Source organism: Chlorocebus sabaeus, chromosome 5, assembly GCF_047675955.1.
Source record: "Chlorocebus sabaeus isolate Y175 chromosome 5, mChlSab1.0.hap1, whole genome shotgun sequence".
NCBI lineage: Eukaryota > Metazoa > Chordata > Mammalia > Primates > Cercopithecidae > Chlorocebus > Chlorocebus sabaeus.
This window is the reverse complement of record NC_132908.1, coordinates 66,095,126-66,110,393: the sequence shown is the minus strand read 5'-3', so window position 1 is coordinate 66,110,393 and position 15,268 is coordinate 66,095,126. Positions and strand designations below refer to the sequence as shown.

The 15,268-nt window shown below is 44.0% G+C and overlaps 1 protein-coding gene across 2 annotated transcripts in view; it reads right to left on the bottom strand.

Moving 5' to 3' along the window:
• The window catches only part of UTP4 (UTP4 small subunit processome component), a 39,573-nt gene that overhangs the window by 24,023 nt on the left and 282 nt on the right, over positions 1 to 15,268 (bottom strand). The window contains exons 1-6 of one of the 2 annotated variants that reach the window (XM_007993831.3): positions 15,009 to 15,260; positions 14,365 to 14,525; positions 10,799 to 10,990; positions 9,555 to 9,639; positions 6,769 to 6,858; positions 2,402 to 2,613 (exon numbers count right to left, since the gene is read on the bottom strand). In XM_007993831.3, the coding sequence (XP_007992022.1) occupies positions 2,402 to 2,613; positions 6,769 to 6,858; positions 9,555 to 9,639; positions 10,799 to 10,990; positions 14,365 to 14,523 (738 nt within the window). In that variant the 5' untranslated portion in view covers positions 14,524 to 14,525; positions 15,009 to 15,260. Of the gene's footprint in view, positions 1 to 2,401; positions 2,614 to 6,768; positions 6,859 to 9,554; positions 9,640 to 10,798; positions 10,991 to 14,364; positions 14,526 to 15,008; positions 15,261 to 15,268 lie in introns of those variants that run through there. The other variant, XM_007993830.3, reaches the window with a different exon arrangement.

The following is a 15,268-nucleotide window of genomic DNA, read 5'->3' as shown; positions in this document are numbered from 1 at the left end:
CACTCCCCAACCTGCAACTACACAGTTTACTTCATTTCCAAAAAAAAAAAAAAAAAAAAAAAAAAAACTCAACAACAACAACAAAAAGAAAAAGCCAGAGGTGGTGGCTCATGCCGGTATTTTCAGCACTTCGGGAGGCTGAGGCGGGCGGATCACCTGAGGTCAGGAGTTCAAACCAGCCATGGTAAAATTCAGTCTCTACTAAAATTACAAAAATTAGCCTGGCGTGGTAGCATGCGACTGTAATCCCAGCTACTCGGGAGGCTGAGTCAGGAGAATTGTTTGAACCCAGGAGACGGAGGTTGTAGTGAGTCGAGATTGCATCACTGTACTCCAGCCTGGGCGACAGAACGAGACTGTCTCAAAAAAAATTTTTTTAAAGGTTAGTCTTCTTAAAGTCCCATCCAGAAAGAGATGTGGAAGGCAAGGACTTCTCCTTTACTCTGTATTCTATTTCTCTTAGATGAAATCATTATTATTATTATTATTATTATTAATATTATTGAGATGGAGTCTCGCTTTTGTCGCCCAGGCTGGAGGGCAATGGCGTGATCTTGGCTCACTGCAACCTCTGACTCCTGGGTTCAAGCGATTCTCCTGCCTCATTCTCCTAAGTGGCTAGTATTACAGGCGCCCACCACCACACCTGGCTAATTTTTGCATTTTTAGTAGAGACGGGGTTTCACCATGTTGGCCAGGCTGGTCTCAAACTCCTGACCTCAAGTGACCCGCACGCCTTGGCCTGCCAAAGTGCTGGGACTGCAGGCGTTGAGTCACCACGCCTGGACAATAATTAACTCTTAAGTATAATTATTACAACTGCTGTAGATTAAAACTCTATTTTCAAAGGGGAATTTATCCCACTCATTTCAACTTATATCACTATTAACACTTACATGTAACATCTATATGTTTTTCAGGGCTTCAGCATACATCAAACTGTTCTCAAAAAACCTGTGATATGGAATAGGAACACTACACTAGAATATGGATGTCAGCACGTAGAATAGCACATCATTCTCAAACTAAGGAGATAAAGAATAAAGGAGGTATTCAACAAATAAAGTCACTTTCCACGTCTCACCGCTAAAATACTCAAAGGTTTCTGAATGAGAATTCATGTTACCATTCTTCTACAATATTATGTCATAGAAAATAATAGGCGGGTGTGGTGGCTCATACCCGTAATCTCAGCACTTTGGGAGGCCAAGGCAGTCTGAGACCAGCTTGGCCATCATGGTGAAACCATAAACATATAAAAATTAGCTGGGCACAGTGGCGGGCGCCTGTAATCCCCCCTACTCTGGAGGCTGAGGCAGAAGAATCGCTTGAACCCAGGAGGCAGAGGTTGCAGTGAACCGAGATTGTGCCACTGCACTCCAGCCTGGGCGACAGAGCTAGACTCTGTCTAAAAAAAAAAAGAGAGAGAAAATAGGCTGGGCACAGTGGCTCACGCCTGTAATCCCAACACTTTGGGAGGCCAAGGTGGGTGGATCACCTGACGTCAGGAGTTTGAGACTAGCCTGGCCAACATGGTAAAACCCCGTCTCTACTAAAAATATAAAAATTAGCTGGGTGTGGTGGCGGGGGCCTGTAATCCCAGCTACTGGGGAGGCTGAGGCAGGAAAATAGCTTGAACCTGGGAGGCAGAGGTTGCAATGAGCCTAGATCACGCCATTGCACTCCAGCCTGGGCGACAAGAGGGAAACTCCGTCTCAAAAAAAAAAAAAAAGAAAAGAATACTACTACTAAATAAGACATTTTGGCCAGGTGCCGTGGTTCCTGCCTATAATCCCAGCACTTTGGGAGGCTGAGATGGGAGGATCTTCCAGCCTAGGAATTTAAGACCACCTTGGGCAACACAGGGAGACTCCATCTCTATTTTTTTAATTAAATTAAAAATAAATAAATAAATACAAAGGTTTTAAAAGAGAAGAATTCATGTTACCAAAGGAAAAGAGGCCTATCTGTTCAACACAAATCTACTTGAGGATTATTCAAATAGAAGAAAATGAACATTTTTAAAATCACTAAAAAGTTATCTTCTAATGTTCCGAAAGATAGGAGCAGCAGAGCACCTGGACAGAGAGAGAAACAGTGCTTCTCGAGATTCTTCTAGGCTGCTGCGCCCTATCTACAATCAGACAAGATGAACTGGAGGTGAGCAGTGTCTGAAGAAAATCTCAATGCTAACTAATCTCTTGGAGAATCCTGCATTCTCTAACCAATTGTTAGATACTATGGAAACAATGTGGGTTTTCAGATGCATTTTCCTAAACTCATCTTCCTCCAGTACAACGTCGGGATCAGGAACCAGTGTTCGTGGCACATCACTAAGGCTGCTTTCTCTGCTCACCCCCGAGGTTGTACATCAACCACTCTAAACAGGGACTGTACTCACCTCAGCTACAGCAATGGACTGCACATCAGCATTAGCGATGAGATGGCTCTTCACAAGCGTCCCAGTGGCTGAGTCCCAGAACTGCACCTTCCCAGCAGAGTCCACACTTATGACAGTGCCATCGGACAAGAAGGCGACACCCCACACGATGCACTTCCGTTTAGACACGCCCATATGCTGCCTGTCCACAATCATCTTATGAACAGCGCTTCCTGAAAATTCAGAAAAGCACATCTTTGAATGGTACTTATTTCTCTGTTTGTCTTCAAAATCTGTCTGCGGCCAAAGTGGGAGGATTGCTTGAGCCCAGGAGTTTGAGGCGAGCCTAGGCAACAAAGTGAGACTTCATCTCTACAAAACAAAACATAACAAACCAGCCTGTGGTAAGCATGATATGGTAGGTGAGCTGACAGAACACAGTCAGCCTATAAATGGTAGTTCTGGTGAACCTGATCTCGGAACTCCAAAACAGTTACCTGAAGAGAAGGTGTGTTGGGAGAGCCTAATAGGAATGGGATAGAAGGTGCGAGGGAGGGAGGAAGGGAGGGAAGAGAATGAGAACAGAAACCTCTTTTGGGGAGGTGAAATGGAAAGAGATATTTGGGACATTCACTTAAAGCTGGTCAACTGCACACACACATTACACTCTGTTCTTTTCCAAAATCCCACAGGAAAGGGAGAGAACAGTGACAAAATTTGGGGAACTGGAAAGCAGACAAGTAGTGGCAACGGACTTAGCAGAGCCCTGAAACTAAGTCCCAGGTCAGCAGAGAGGAAGGTAGCCAAGAAGCCACCTGATTTATACTATGGAATCCTTAGACTCAGGAACTGGGGAACCCAGATATTCTAGAAAAGGAGTAAGTGGGGCTTTAAAGAGGGATCCGTTACCAGCTGGTAGACCCCCCAGATAGCCATGCCCTGACTAAGAAGCTGGGAAGCTCCCAAAAAGCACGTCAGCAGAATACTGGAGATGCTGTCTGAGGAGGGCTATCAGGCAGAAGCAGTATATGAAAACCAGGATTAAGCAAACCTTTCTCATTGAATGTTGAGAACACCATTCTTTTTTTTCCCCTTAGAATGCTGATAGCCAGGCCAATACTCACCAGGCAGAAAAATGAAAAACCATTTCTGAGAAACATAACTGGCACAAAAGAAAAGATCTGAAGAATCTGGCTTCAGGGCTACCTGGAATAAGCAGTGTAGCCAGATCATTCTTCAGTGAAACCCAAGCTCAGTAAGCCACATGATGCAGTGATGAGATGATCAACAGACATGAGGAAAGCCTTTAATGTGAAAGGCAGAGGCCAAACGGACTAACAGAAACAAATAAATGAATAACAGGGAGGAAACAGGCAGAGTGAAAAACGCCTGACAATTATTAATAGCCTTAGAGAAGAGTTTCTGTATAATGAAACAAAAAGAGAATGCTATAAAAAAGATGATTCAGGAAACAAAAAAGAACTCTGGAAATGTCAAAAATGAAAAACTCAACAGAGAATTCAAAGATAAAAATGACAAACTCTCCCAGAAAGCATAGTAAAAAGAGAAAGAAATGAAAAATAAAAGAATTTCCCCTCAGAACTGAAGGACATGGGTATTGAATGAAAAGAACCTACCAGGTGTCCAGAACAATTAATTGATCCACACACAAAGAAACCTAATTATTACATTTCATAACAGTAAGGAGAAAACATCCTAAAAGCTCCGGAGGGGAAAATAATAAAACAGGTCCTATACAAAGAGATCAACTCTCAGAATGGCATCTGACTTGCTAATAATACAAGGAGCTAGAAGACAGCGGAGCCAGGGCTTCAGAATTCTAAGGGAAAAGAATTCCAAGCTAGAATTCTTTTTCATGCACTCTTACTCAGGATGCACCAAAGGATAAACCAAGAAAGTGAATAACACAGAAACAGGAGGTCCTATCCAATAAAGAAGCAAAGGACATCCTGAGAACAACGGAAAAATCAGAATTCCAAATCTCACAGTTGTGCAGCAGGCCCAGAGTGGCTAAGCCAGATGGGAGTGGGTCAGAAGGCACTGGGAGGGACTTATTCACAAAGATAAAAGTGGAGAAAGAAAGCCAGATGGAATTGGCTGGGCGCGATGACTCACACTTGTAAACCCAGCACTCTGGGAGGCCGAGGCAGGCGGACCACAAGGTCAGGAGATCGAGAACACGGCGAAATTCTGTCTCTATTAAAAAGACAAAAAATTAGCCGGGCGTGGTGGCGGGCACCTGTAGTCACAGCTACTCGGAGAGGCTGAGACAGGAGAATGGCGTGAACTCAGGAGGCGGAGCTTGCAATGAGCGTCACTGCACTCCAGCCTGGGTGACAGAGCGAGACTCCGTCTCAAAAACAAACAAACACACACAAAAAACACAAAAAAACAAAACGAAAACCAGAAGGACTTGAACCTAATTTATGAAACTGGAAAAATGTGGGATTGTATCAGTAAGACAGAGACACTATTAAACAATGAGGATACAGGAAAAGAAAGGAAATTTACTATGTGAGTAGTATATACATAGTCATAATAATAAAAATATCAACTACTAATCTGAATAAAGTTATAATATAACCATACTGGGAGGATCAGGAGAAAGTGTGGATGCCTGTGGCAGATGGTAGAAAAAGAGGGGCAAGTCATAGAAGTCAGTAAAAAATGGTCTAAAGCTGAAAAATCAAAATGTAGCATAAAAAGCATGCTAGGTGCTGCAGTGATAGATACCAAAAGAATCAGGTAAGGGTCACAAGTGGTTTGCCTTGAGGAGTGTGACAGAGAGATAGAAGGACTCCCTCTTTTTGTAATAAGCTAAAGGAATTTTTTTTTTTTTTTTTTTTTGAGAGGGAGTCTGAGTCTGGCTCTGTGGCCCAGGCTGGGGTGCAGTGGCCGGATCTCAGCTCACTGCAAGCTCCGCCTCCCGGGTTTACGCCATTCTCCTGCCTCAGCCTCCCGAGTAGCTGGGACTACAGGCGCCTGCCACCTCGCCCGGCTAGTTTTTTTGTATTTTTTAGTAGAGACGGGGTTTCACCATGTTAGCCAGGCTGGTCTCGATCTCCTGACCTCGTGATCCGCCCGTCTCGACCTCCCAAAGTGCTGGGATTACAGGCTTGAGCCACCGCGCCCGGCCAGCTAAAGGAATTTGTTTGTTTTTTGAGACAGAGTTTTACTCTTGTTGCCAGGCTGGAGGGCAATGGTGCAATCTCGACTCATGCCAACCTCCACCTCCTGGGTTCAAGTGATATTCCTGCCTCAGCCTCCTGAGTAGCTGGGATTACAGGCATGGGCCACCATGCCTGGCTAATTTTGTATTTTTAGTAGAGACAGGGCTTCTCCATGTTGGTCAGGCTGGTCTCGAACTCCTGACCTCAGGTGATCTGCCTTCTTCAGCCTCCCAAAGTGCTGGGATTACAGGCATGAGCCACTGCGCCCAGACAGGAATTCTTTATATATGCATATATAACAAATAAAAAAATTATTTGAGCATTGAGGAAAAAGGAGAGAGGTGTTGGCTTTTTTTTTTTTTTTTTTTTTGAGACAGAATTTCGATCTTTTTGCCCAGGCTAGAGTACAATGGTATAATCTCGGCTCACTGCAACCTCTGCCTCCCGGGTTCAAGTGATTCTCCTGCCTCAGCCTCCTGAGTAGCTGGGATTACAGGCATGCGCCACCACTCCGGCTAATTTTGTATTTTTAGTAGAGATTGGGTTTCTCCATGTTGGTCAGGCTGGTCTTGAACTCCTGACCTCAGGTAATCCACCCACCTCGGCCTCCTGAAGTGCTGGGATTACAGGCGTAAGCCACCGAGCCCGGCCAATCTATTTTATCTCTGTATCTCAGACGGAAGTACAGACATGTCCACCAAACAAGTTGAGATCAACCCCATCAATGAAGGATTCTATGAAGCCAATTTTCCAGGTCAAGAACAGAAAATATCATGGTTCTCTGCTTTTCTGATGTCATGTTTCACCAATTATGCTACGAAGACCTTATGTTCCTCAATGACAGAAATCCATTTTTACCAAGGACTGGGATCTGTACATAGGTAATTCTACTGTTCATAGTACATGAATGAACTGTGAATGAATGTACTAGTTGAGAGAATTTTATTGTGAATGCTTATTATGATGAATAAAAAATACTACATCTTACTGAAGATCCAAGATTCCCCTAAAAGCAGTGGTAGTAATCCAAGAAAGGAGTAAAATTCATTGCGGACATCTCAGAAGATTAATGACATGTTAGGCCACAAAGATCATGAAAGCATGACAAAGGCTCAAGCTTTTGAAAACCCAGAAATGTGAATCTGACAAACAAGACCCACACTACCCCACCCCAAATGAACTGAGAAAAACAATCACCTGATTTGACATCAAACACACTAATGTAGTCTATGGAACCAGCTGCAATGTGGGTACCAGACGGATGCCAGCTGAGACTCAGGATGCGACCTTGGGAGTTGTACAACAAAAAAAGAAAGTGACATACACATAAATATATACAAAGAGTAACTGAGCTCTCTTCCCACGATTATCTCTAGAGTGTTCTACAATCTTAGCTCTCTCGTCTACAGTACTCCCTGAAGCACCGTTTTGTAACAGATGAGGCACAATTCTGCCCTGGGATTGACAATGAAGTATTTGATACTTTCATAATGTATAAATAGTTGATGGAAGTATAAATAAATATAGCCTTTTAGGGAAGAGGCTGGAAGTGATCTCATGAAATTTAAATGTGCATACTTTTTGGCCCAATAATTGCACTGGGAACTGATCAAAAAGAAATACTAGCATGAGGGCCCAAAAATATGTATACAAGAATGTTCATTGCAGTACTGGTTATAGTAGTAAAATAAATATACATATATATACACATACACACACCTCCACACACACCCCCAGGTGTGGTGGCTCATGTCTGTAATCCCAGCACTTTGGGAGGCCAAGAAAGACGGATTGCTTGAGCCCAGTTCAAGACCAGCCTAGGTAACATGGTGAAACCCTGTCTCTACAAAAAAATTCAAAACATTAGCCGGGCATAGTGTTGCACACCTATAGCCCCAGCTACTTGGGAGGCTGAGGTAGGAGGATCACCTGAGCCCGGGAGATCAAGGCTGCAGTAAGCCGTGATCATGCTACTGCACTCCAGACCGGGTGACAGAGTGAGGCCCTGTTTCCAAAAAGAAAAAAGAAAAAAATATATATATATGTATTTCAATAGAAATTAGGCTAAATAATTCCATTCCATAAAATGGAATGCCATGCAGACTGCCATGACTGGCACAGAAAGATGTCTACAGTGGATCAAGTGCAAGAAATGTATGTACTTCTACATGAATACACAAAAAAGTCTAAAGGACTAGTTCCAAAACGTTGCCCACAGAGTGGAAATGAGATACCTATTTATTTGAGATGGAGTCTCACTCTGTTGCCCAGGCTGGAGTGCAGTGATGCGATCTTGGCTCACTGCAACCTCCACCTCCCAGGTTCAAGCGATTCTCCTGCCTCAGCCTCCCTAGTAGCTGAGACTACAGGCACCTACCACCACGTCTGGCTAATTCTTGTATTTTTAGTGGAGATGGGGTTTCACCATGTTGGCCACGCTGGTTTCGAACTCCTGACCTCAAGTGATCCACCCACCTCAGCCTCCCCAAATGCTGGGATTACAGGTGGGAGCCATCATGCCCAGCTGAGATACCTATTTTCTATTTCATACTTGGGAAAATGTATGAGAATTTTAAAAAGCATTGTATTACCTTTGTAATTGAAAAAGAACACCCAGGCCAGGCGTGGTGGCTCACGTCTGTAATCCCAGCGCTTCGGGAGGCTGAGGTGGGTGGATCATGAGGTCAGGAATTCGAGACCAGCCTGGCCTACATGGTAAAACCCCATCTCTACTAAAAATACAAAAATTAGCCAGGCATGGTGGCACACACCTGTAGTCCCAGCTACTAGGGAGGATGAGGCAGGAGAACAGATTGAACCCAGGAGGTGGAGGTTGCATTGAGCCAAGATCACACCACAGCACTCCAGCCTGGGCAAGAAAGCAAGACTCCATCTCAGGAAGAAAAAAAAAAAAGCACCTTAGAGATATTAAAAATGAAGCAAGAATCTGATCAGCAGAGGACAAGTATTACTAATGGACACAGAGGACAGCTGCTACCCTCTAGAAGATGGGTCACCAAACTGTGGCCCACAGGCCAAATCAGGCCCACTGCTTGTTTTTGTAAATAAAGTTTTTACTGGAGCACAGCCTTGCCCATTAGGTTGTGTCGTCTACAGCTGCTTTTGCACTACACTGATACAGCTGGCAGACAATGTAGGGTTGTCAAAGCCTAAAATGGTTATTATCTGGTCCTTTACAGAAATATTCTGCCAACCCCTGTTCTAAAGAAATCAATGCCAATTCAGCCCAGGTAAAGCCCAAGGATGGGCAATTGTTTATAAACTCCCTCATTCAACTTGAATGCACCAGAAGGATTGAGAACCACAGTTCCTTGGCCAGGCGAAGTGACTCAGGCCTGTAATCCCAGCACTTGAGGCCAAGGCAAGTGGATCACTTGAGTGAGACCAGGAGTTTGAGACCAGCCTGGCCAACATGGTAAAATCCTGTCTCTTCTAAAAATACGAAAATTAGCAGGGCATGATGGCACATGCCTGGAATCCCAGTCACTCGGGAGGCTGAGGCACCAGAATCACTTGAAGCCGGGAAGCGGAGATTACAGTGAGCCTAGATCATGCCACTGCTACTGCCAGCATGGGTGAGAGTGAGACTCTGCCTCCAGGAAAAAAAAAAAGAAAAGAAAAGAACCACAGTTCCTAATGACAAAATTGTAATACAAGACTTCAGGTACGCTTGTTAAAACATAACAAAAGTAAATGACAACTAACAAATTGACTTCCACGGAAACACTAGCTTTACAATTTTGGATTTCTGGTTTTCCATATTATTACTTAACCAAGCAGTCACAACTATGCTATACAATAGGTAAAACCTGGGCTGGGGAATGTTTCTAGCACATATCCTCCCTGTACTCAGTAGAGATAAAATATTACCTGGATTCATGGGAAAATATCCCATCCCCAGTGGCACAGAAACTTAACTTCTTGTTAAGGCTATTTACCGCCTCACGAAAAATGACCCTTACTTTTCTGCCGATCAAAATTTCTTTCAAACTGGATTTTGTCTGGAGTAATTTGAAATAGTTTCACAGATCCATCTTCACAGCCAACCTATTGCAGAAAGAGGTAGTAAACAGACAAGATAAACAGTAAACATTTTATATGACTAAACACACACACACACTCTATCTCTTGTTCTCTCTTCCTCCTTAAAGCTATCAGTTGCCCTGAAAGAGAAAAATCATTTGTGAAAGAAACAAAGTACTAGTTATCAAGAAACTAATAGTGTATTCTCAGTAGTCTTCATATCCTAGACAGAAAACAGACTGATATTAAGAGTTCTAATTAGTGGCCCCATTCCTGCATATGACATGGATTAGAAAGACCTATTCACATTATAACCTAAATGGAAACACCTTAAGATATGGTACAAATTAGTGCAGATCAAAAAGAATGAGACTCATCAGAGAGAATTAAAGATCCGGAAGCACCCATTCTAATGGTAATTATGTGAAGGGTCTCAGTGCGTGGTCAAATTTTTGAAACACTGTGCTGAAACACTGGTGCACAGGTTAACCTGCTGAAGGGACTCTTAGAACTCTTTATATCCCAATGTGCATTGTGAATTTACAGCAGGATTAAACATGCTGTATTTCTGAAAAGAAATTTATCATAAAACACAAAACATACCAAAACAAAAAAACCTCTACATCTCCAAATTCCACAGAACACAGTTTGGGAAATGTTGAACTGATGTAATCCTATCATTTCATAAATGAATCAACAAGGTCCAGACAAGCAGCAAAAAGAATGCTGGGGATTTTTTTTTTTTTGAGATGGAGTCTCGCTGTCGCCCAGGCTGGAGTGCAGTGGCGCCATCTCGGCTCACTGCAAGCTCCACGTCCTGGGTTCATGCCATTCTCCTGCCTCAGCCTCCCAAGTAGCTGGGACTACAGGCGCCCACCACCATGCCCGGCTAACTTTTTTTGTATTTTTAGTAGAGACGGGGTTTCACCGTGTTAGCCAGGATGGTCTCAATCTCCTGACCTCATGATCCGCCCGCCTTGGCCTCCCAAAGTGCTGGGATTACAGGCGTGAGCCACCGCGCCTGGCGCTGGGGATTTTTTAAATCTTCAGTATCAATTCCAATCTTGTAGTTGGGGTTGCCACATGCCATAATACATCGTTACTCTCCCATAAGCACAGGCAAGAAAGTTTGAGCAGGCACAAGAGAAATTTTGGATTGAATTACCAATAGTTGCTTACTAACCAAAAGTTGAGAGCCACTGGGGCTGGCAGCCATGCTCCAAATAGGTCCTCCAAAGGCATCCACAGCATACTTGATGTTTAATGCCTGTAAATCATACTCCATAATCTCGCCATTGAGTCCAGCACTAAAGAGTCGCTGTCCTTCTGCCCAGCACAGAGCTTCTGTAGCCCGAGACTCATGACCTGGGAAAAACTGCAGAAACACCATAACTTCTCAATATTCCCACAAATTCATCAGGTACCAGTACTGAGTGGTAACAGGCAACATGGCAAAAACAACTTCCCCATAAATAACTAGTGTGGAGTTTTGTGCTCTCAGATCATGCCTACTGACATTTTCGTTTCTTCAGCTCAAATTCTAACTAGTTTTATATAGTTAAATTTGTTCCTTTTACTAGGACTAGTTCAGCAAAACATTTTCAGCAGAAAAGGTTTAAATTGCACTCCAGCCTGGGCAACAGAGGGAGACACAGTCTCTACAAAAAATATAAAAAGTAGCCGGGTGTGGTGGCACACACTTATGGTCCCAGCTACTACGGAGGTTGACAGGGTAGGATTGTTTGAGCCTGGGAGGCAGAGGCTGCAGTGAGCCTTGGTCTCCCAAAGTCCTTGGATTATAGGTGTGAGCCACTGCACCCAACCCAAAAGTTTTCATATCTATCAAGGCATTTTATTCTTAGACCTGCTTGACAAAAAAGGAACTAAGTGTAACTTTTCCTATTTCTTTTCTTTTCTTTTTTTTTTTTTTTGAGATGGAGTCTTGCTCTATTGTCCAGGCTGGAGTGCAGTGGCGCGATCTTGGCTCACTGCAAGCTCCGCCTCCTGGGTTCATACCATTCTCCTGCCTCAGCCTCCCAATTAGCTGGGACTATAGGCGCCCGCCACCATGCCCAAATAATTTTTTTTTTTTTTTTTGCATTTTTAGCAGAGACAGGGTTTCACCGTGTTAGCCAGGATGGTCTCGATCTCCTGACCTCGTGATCCGCCTGCCTTGGCCTCCCAAAGTGCTGCGATTACAGGCGTGAGCCACCGCGCCCAGCTCTAATTTTTCCTATTTCAACTTGAGAAGGCCAAGATACATACCAGTTAAGTGGGTTGCCAAAAGTGCCAAAGTCAATTGCATGAGGTGAATGAAGGTCTCCTTACTCCTAGCTCATATGTTCATATTCTTTTCACTTTTTTGTTTTTCGGAGATGGAGGTTTGCTCTTGTTGCCCAGACTGAAGTGCAACGGCACAATCTCAGCTCACCGCAACCTCCGCCTCCCGGGTTCAAGCTATTCTCCTGCCTCAGCATCCTGAGTAGCTGGGATTACAGGCATGTGACACCATGTCCCGCTAGTTTTTTTGCATTTTTAGTAGAGACAGGGTTTCTCCATGTTGGTCAGGCTGGTTTTGAACTCCCAACCTCAGGTGATCTGCCCGCCTCGGCCTCCCAAAGTGCTGGGATTACAGGCATGAGTGAGCCACCACACCAGGCCCACTTTCATTTTTTTTTTTTTGAGACAGGGTCTCATTTTGTCATCCAGACTGGAGTGCAGTGGCCCGATCTTGGCTCAATGTAGCCTCCTAAGCTCAAGTGATCTGCTCGCCTCAATCCTCCAAATAGCTGGAACTATGGGCATACAAAACCACACCTACCTAATTTATTATTATTTTTTTTTAAGAGATGGGGTCTCAGTATGTTGCCCAGGGTGGTCTGCACTCCTGGGCTCAGGTGATCCGCCTGCCCTGGCTTCCCAAAGTGCTGGGGTTACAGGTGTGAGCCACTGTGCCCTAAAGTTTTCACTTTAACATACTAATTTTTTCTTGCTCTGAGAGTCACTGACAGAGGTAAGCAATCATATCTAGTAGGAAAAGGAATACAAGGAAAGCAGGAAACTAGCCTGAGTTAATTAATTGTTGAAAAATAAAACAGATGAAGAAGAAAAGAAAATAAGGAACACTAGGCAAGGAATGGTTGACTTAACTATTCAACAAACATTTACTAAGCAGTGGCTTTGTACGAGGCACTTGATAAATGGTGGGAATGCAGATGTGATTATCACTGACATGGTTCCTTTCTCACAAAACTGGAAGTTCTGCATAGAAGACATTAAACAAACACACAAAGTGTATAGTTGTAACTGTTATAAATGACAAACAGAAAAATCACAATATAGCCATGACTGTTTTAAAAAAAAAAAAAAAAAAACAATAAAAGAAAATCAGTCTGGCATGGTGGCTCACACCTGTAATCCCAGCATTTTGGGAGACTGAGGTGGGCAGATCACTTGAGGTCAGGAGTTCGAGACCAGGCTGGCCAACGTGGTGAAACCTCGTCTCTACAAAAATAAAAAAAAATTAGCTGGGCGTGGTGGTGCACACCTGTAATCCCAGCAACTTGGGAGGCTGAGGCAGGAGAGGGAGGCGGAGCTTGCAGTGAGCCAAGACCACGCCACTGCACTCCAGGCTGGGTGACAGAGTGAGACTCTGTCTCCCAAAAAAAAAAAAAAAGAAAAAGAAAAAGAAAGAAAATCACAGGATGCAATAAGCACACACCATCATATGTTCTTCATACCACAGAATGTAACCCATTTGTGGTGGGCCTGTAGTTTTTAAATTCTGATTAGTTCTTCAGGGGTGAGCTCAGTAAATCATCCCTTTCCACACTTCCTAAACCCACCTCTCAGGGAAGGCAATTCTCTATTAAGGTTCTATGCCTGTGTTTCAATTTATCGTATTTATTTTACAGGTTGGAGACTGTACACTTACGTTTCTCCCGCTGGTCTTTGAGCTCCGTAAAGGTAGGGCCTCTGACATCTGTCTCAGTACCCAGTATTTGCCACTCATTCACCGAGAAATACTTACAGAATGCCTAAATTCCAGGTACCAGGCTGCTAGTACCTGGGCACTGAATTCACTCATTTGCCCATCTATTCATTTACATCACAGTACCCAGTACATAACAGTCATTCAACATGTACTAAGATGTTGCACCTGAAATTACTAGTCAGTGACCTTGGAGGGGAGAAGAAAAAGGACTAATAGACCTCCGCATACACCCAAAGGACATTTTACCTAATTTTAAATCTCCTTTACTCCCAAATGTAGATATGTAGATCTACATCCTCTCAGACAGATGAACTTTGGAATCCACCTTCCTGCCATCACGTCACCAAAAAGTTTCTGATAACACAAAAAAATGTGTTATCATTTTTTTCTGAATTGACAATGAAACAGTACTGACACTCCCAGCAGGAAATGTTGCTTACCAAAGCTGCAATGGTGTTGAGACTGATATACCAACAATTTCCCTTCCTGTGGCCAAAATATCCAGCAAACCTCAGTTTCCAATGACAGGCAGTGAGATGACACATTTCTAGGTAGGACCCTTCTAATCAACATTACACAGATTGAAACTGAGCTTCTCTCATCAGTTAGACAGGAGATCTCAGAAGTTCGGTAGTTCTAAACAACTTCAGAGGGGCTAGGAAATCACTCTATTAGTTTGATTATAAAAGACAAGTTTCTTGAACTTCAGAAGAAATTAACATCAAAACACCATATCAGACTCCCAAATGACTTACTTTCTCCTGAAAGTAGTTTGCTGACAAGTTATAAACTTCCACAGTGCCATCTGTTCGTGAAACAGCCAATCTGTTTGACTGGTTATTGTAAGCCACACAGCGGATTCCTGATGGAACATAATTAAAGAAACGTACTCGATGGACCTTAAATTCACCCATTCCTGCGGGGGGAAAAGAGAGTCATTATTGTTAAATGTTAACTGCAGTATGTCACATATAGTATTCAGTTCCTTAATATCACTGTTCTGGATAGCAGGCTCCAACATCTCCCTGAAGTTCATTTCCAAATAGCTACTAACAATGCCCCCCACCCCCAAGAATTGCTTAATCTTCAAAAGCTCAGGATGGTTTGAATAACAAGGAGGCTTCAGCAAAAAATCAAAAAGGGTCCTACTCCATAGCTCCAGAATTCCAATCTCGGGGCGCCTAGGAATCCGCATTTTAGCAAGCATTTCTCCTCAACTCTATTGCTAAGTTTGCAAGCAACAGACCTAAACTGAGGTCGTGACAGTATGGCTGATGGGGCAGGCAGAACCGAGCTCCTCTTGAGGAAGAAGCGACAGGGTTTGACTTACTCTGGCTGCCTGGTCTGACGTCTGTCACTTACCCTACCCCGTCCCCCCGACGCCGGCCAACATACGTACTGGGTCAGAGTAGAGACCCGGTCTTGTTCGCCCCTCACTCGTCTAGCTTCAAGGTTAGAAACCCGCAGACAGAGCAGGCGCGTTCGGCAGGGCCAGGGCGCCTGGGCGCGCGCGGTCTTCGCCTCCCCTTCCTTCTCCCAGGGTCTACAGAGTAGCCCCCACCCAGCCTTGGGACAAGGAGACCCTCGGGACAAGGAAATCAGCCGGACGCCGACCCTGGGCCGGCCCACCGTGTAAGACTCCCAGCTCTTGCAGCCGCT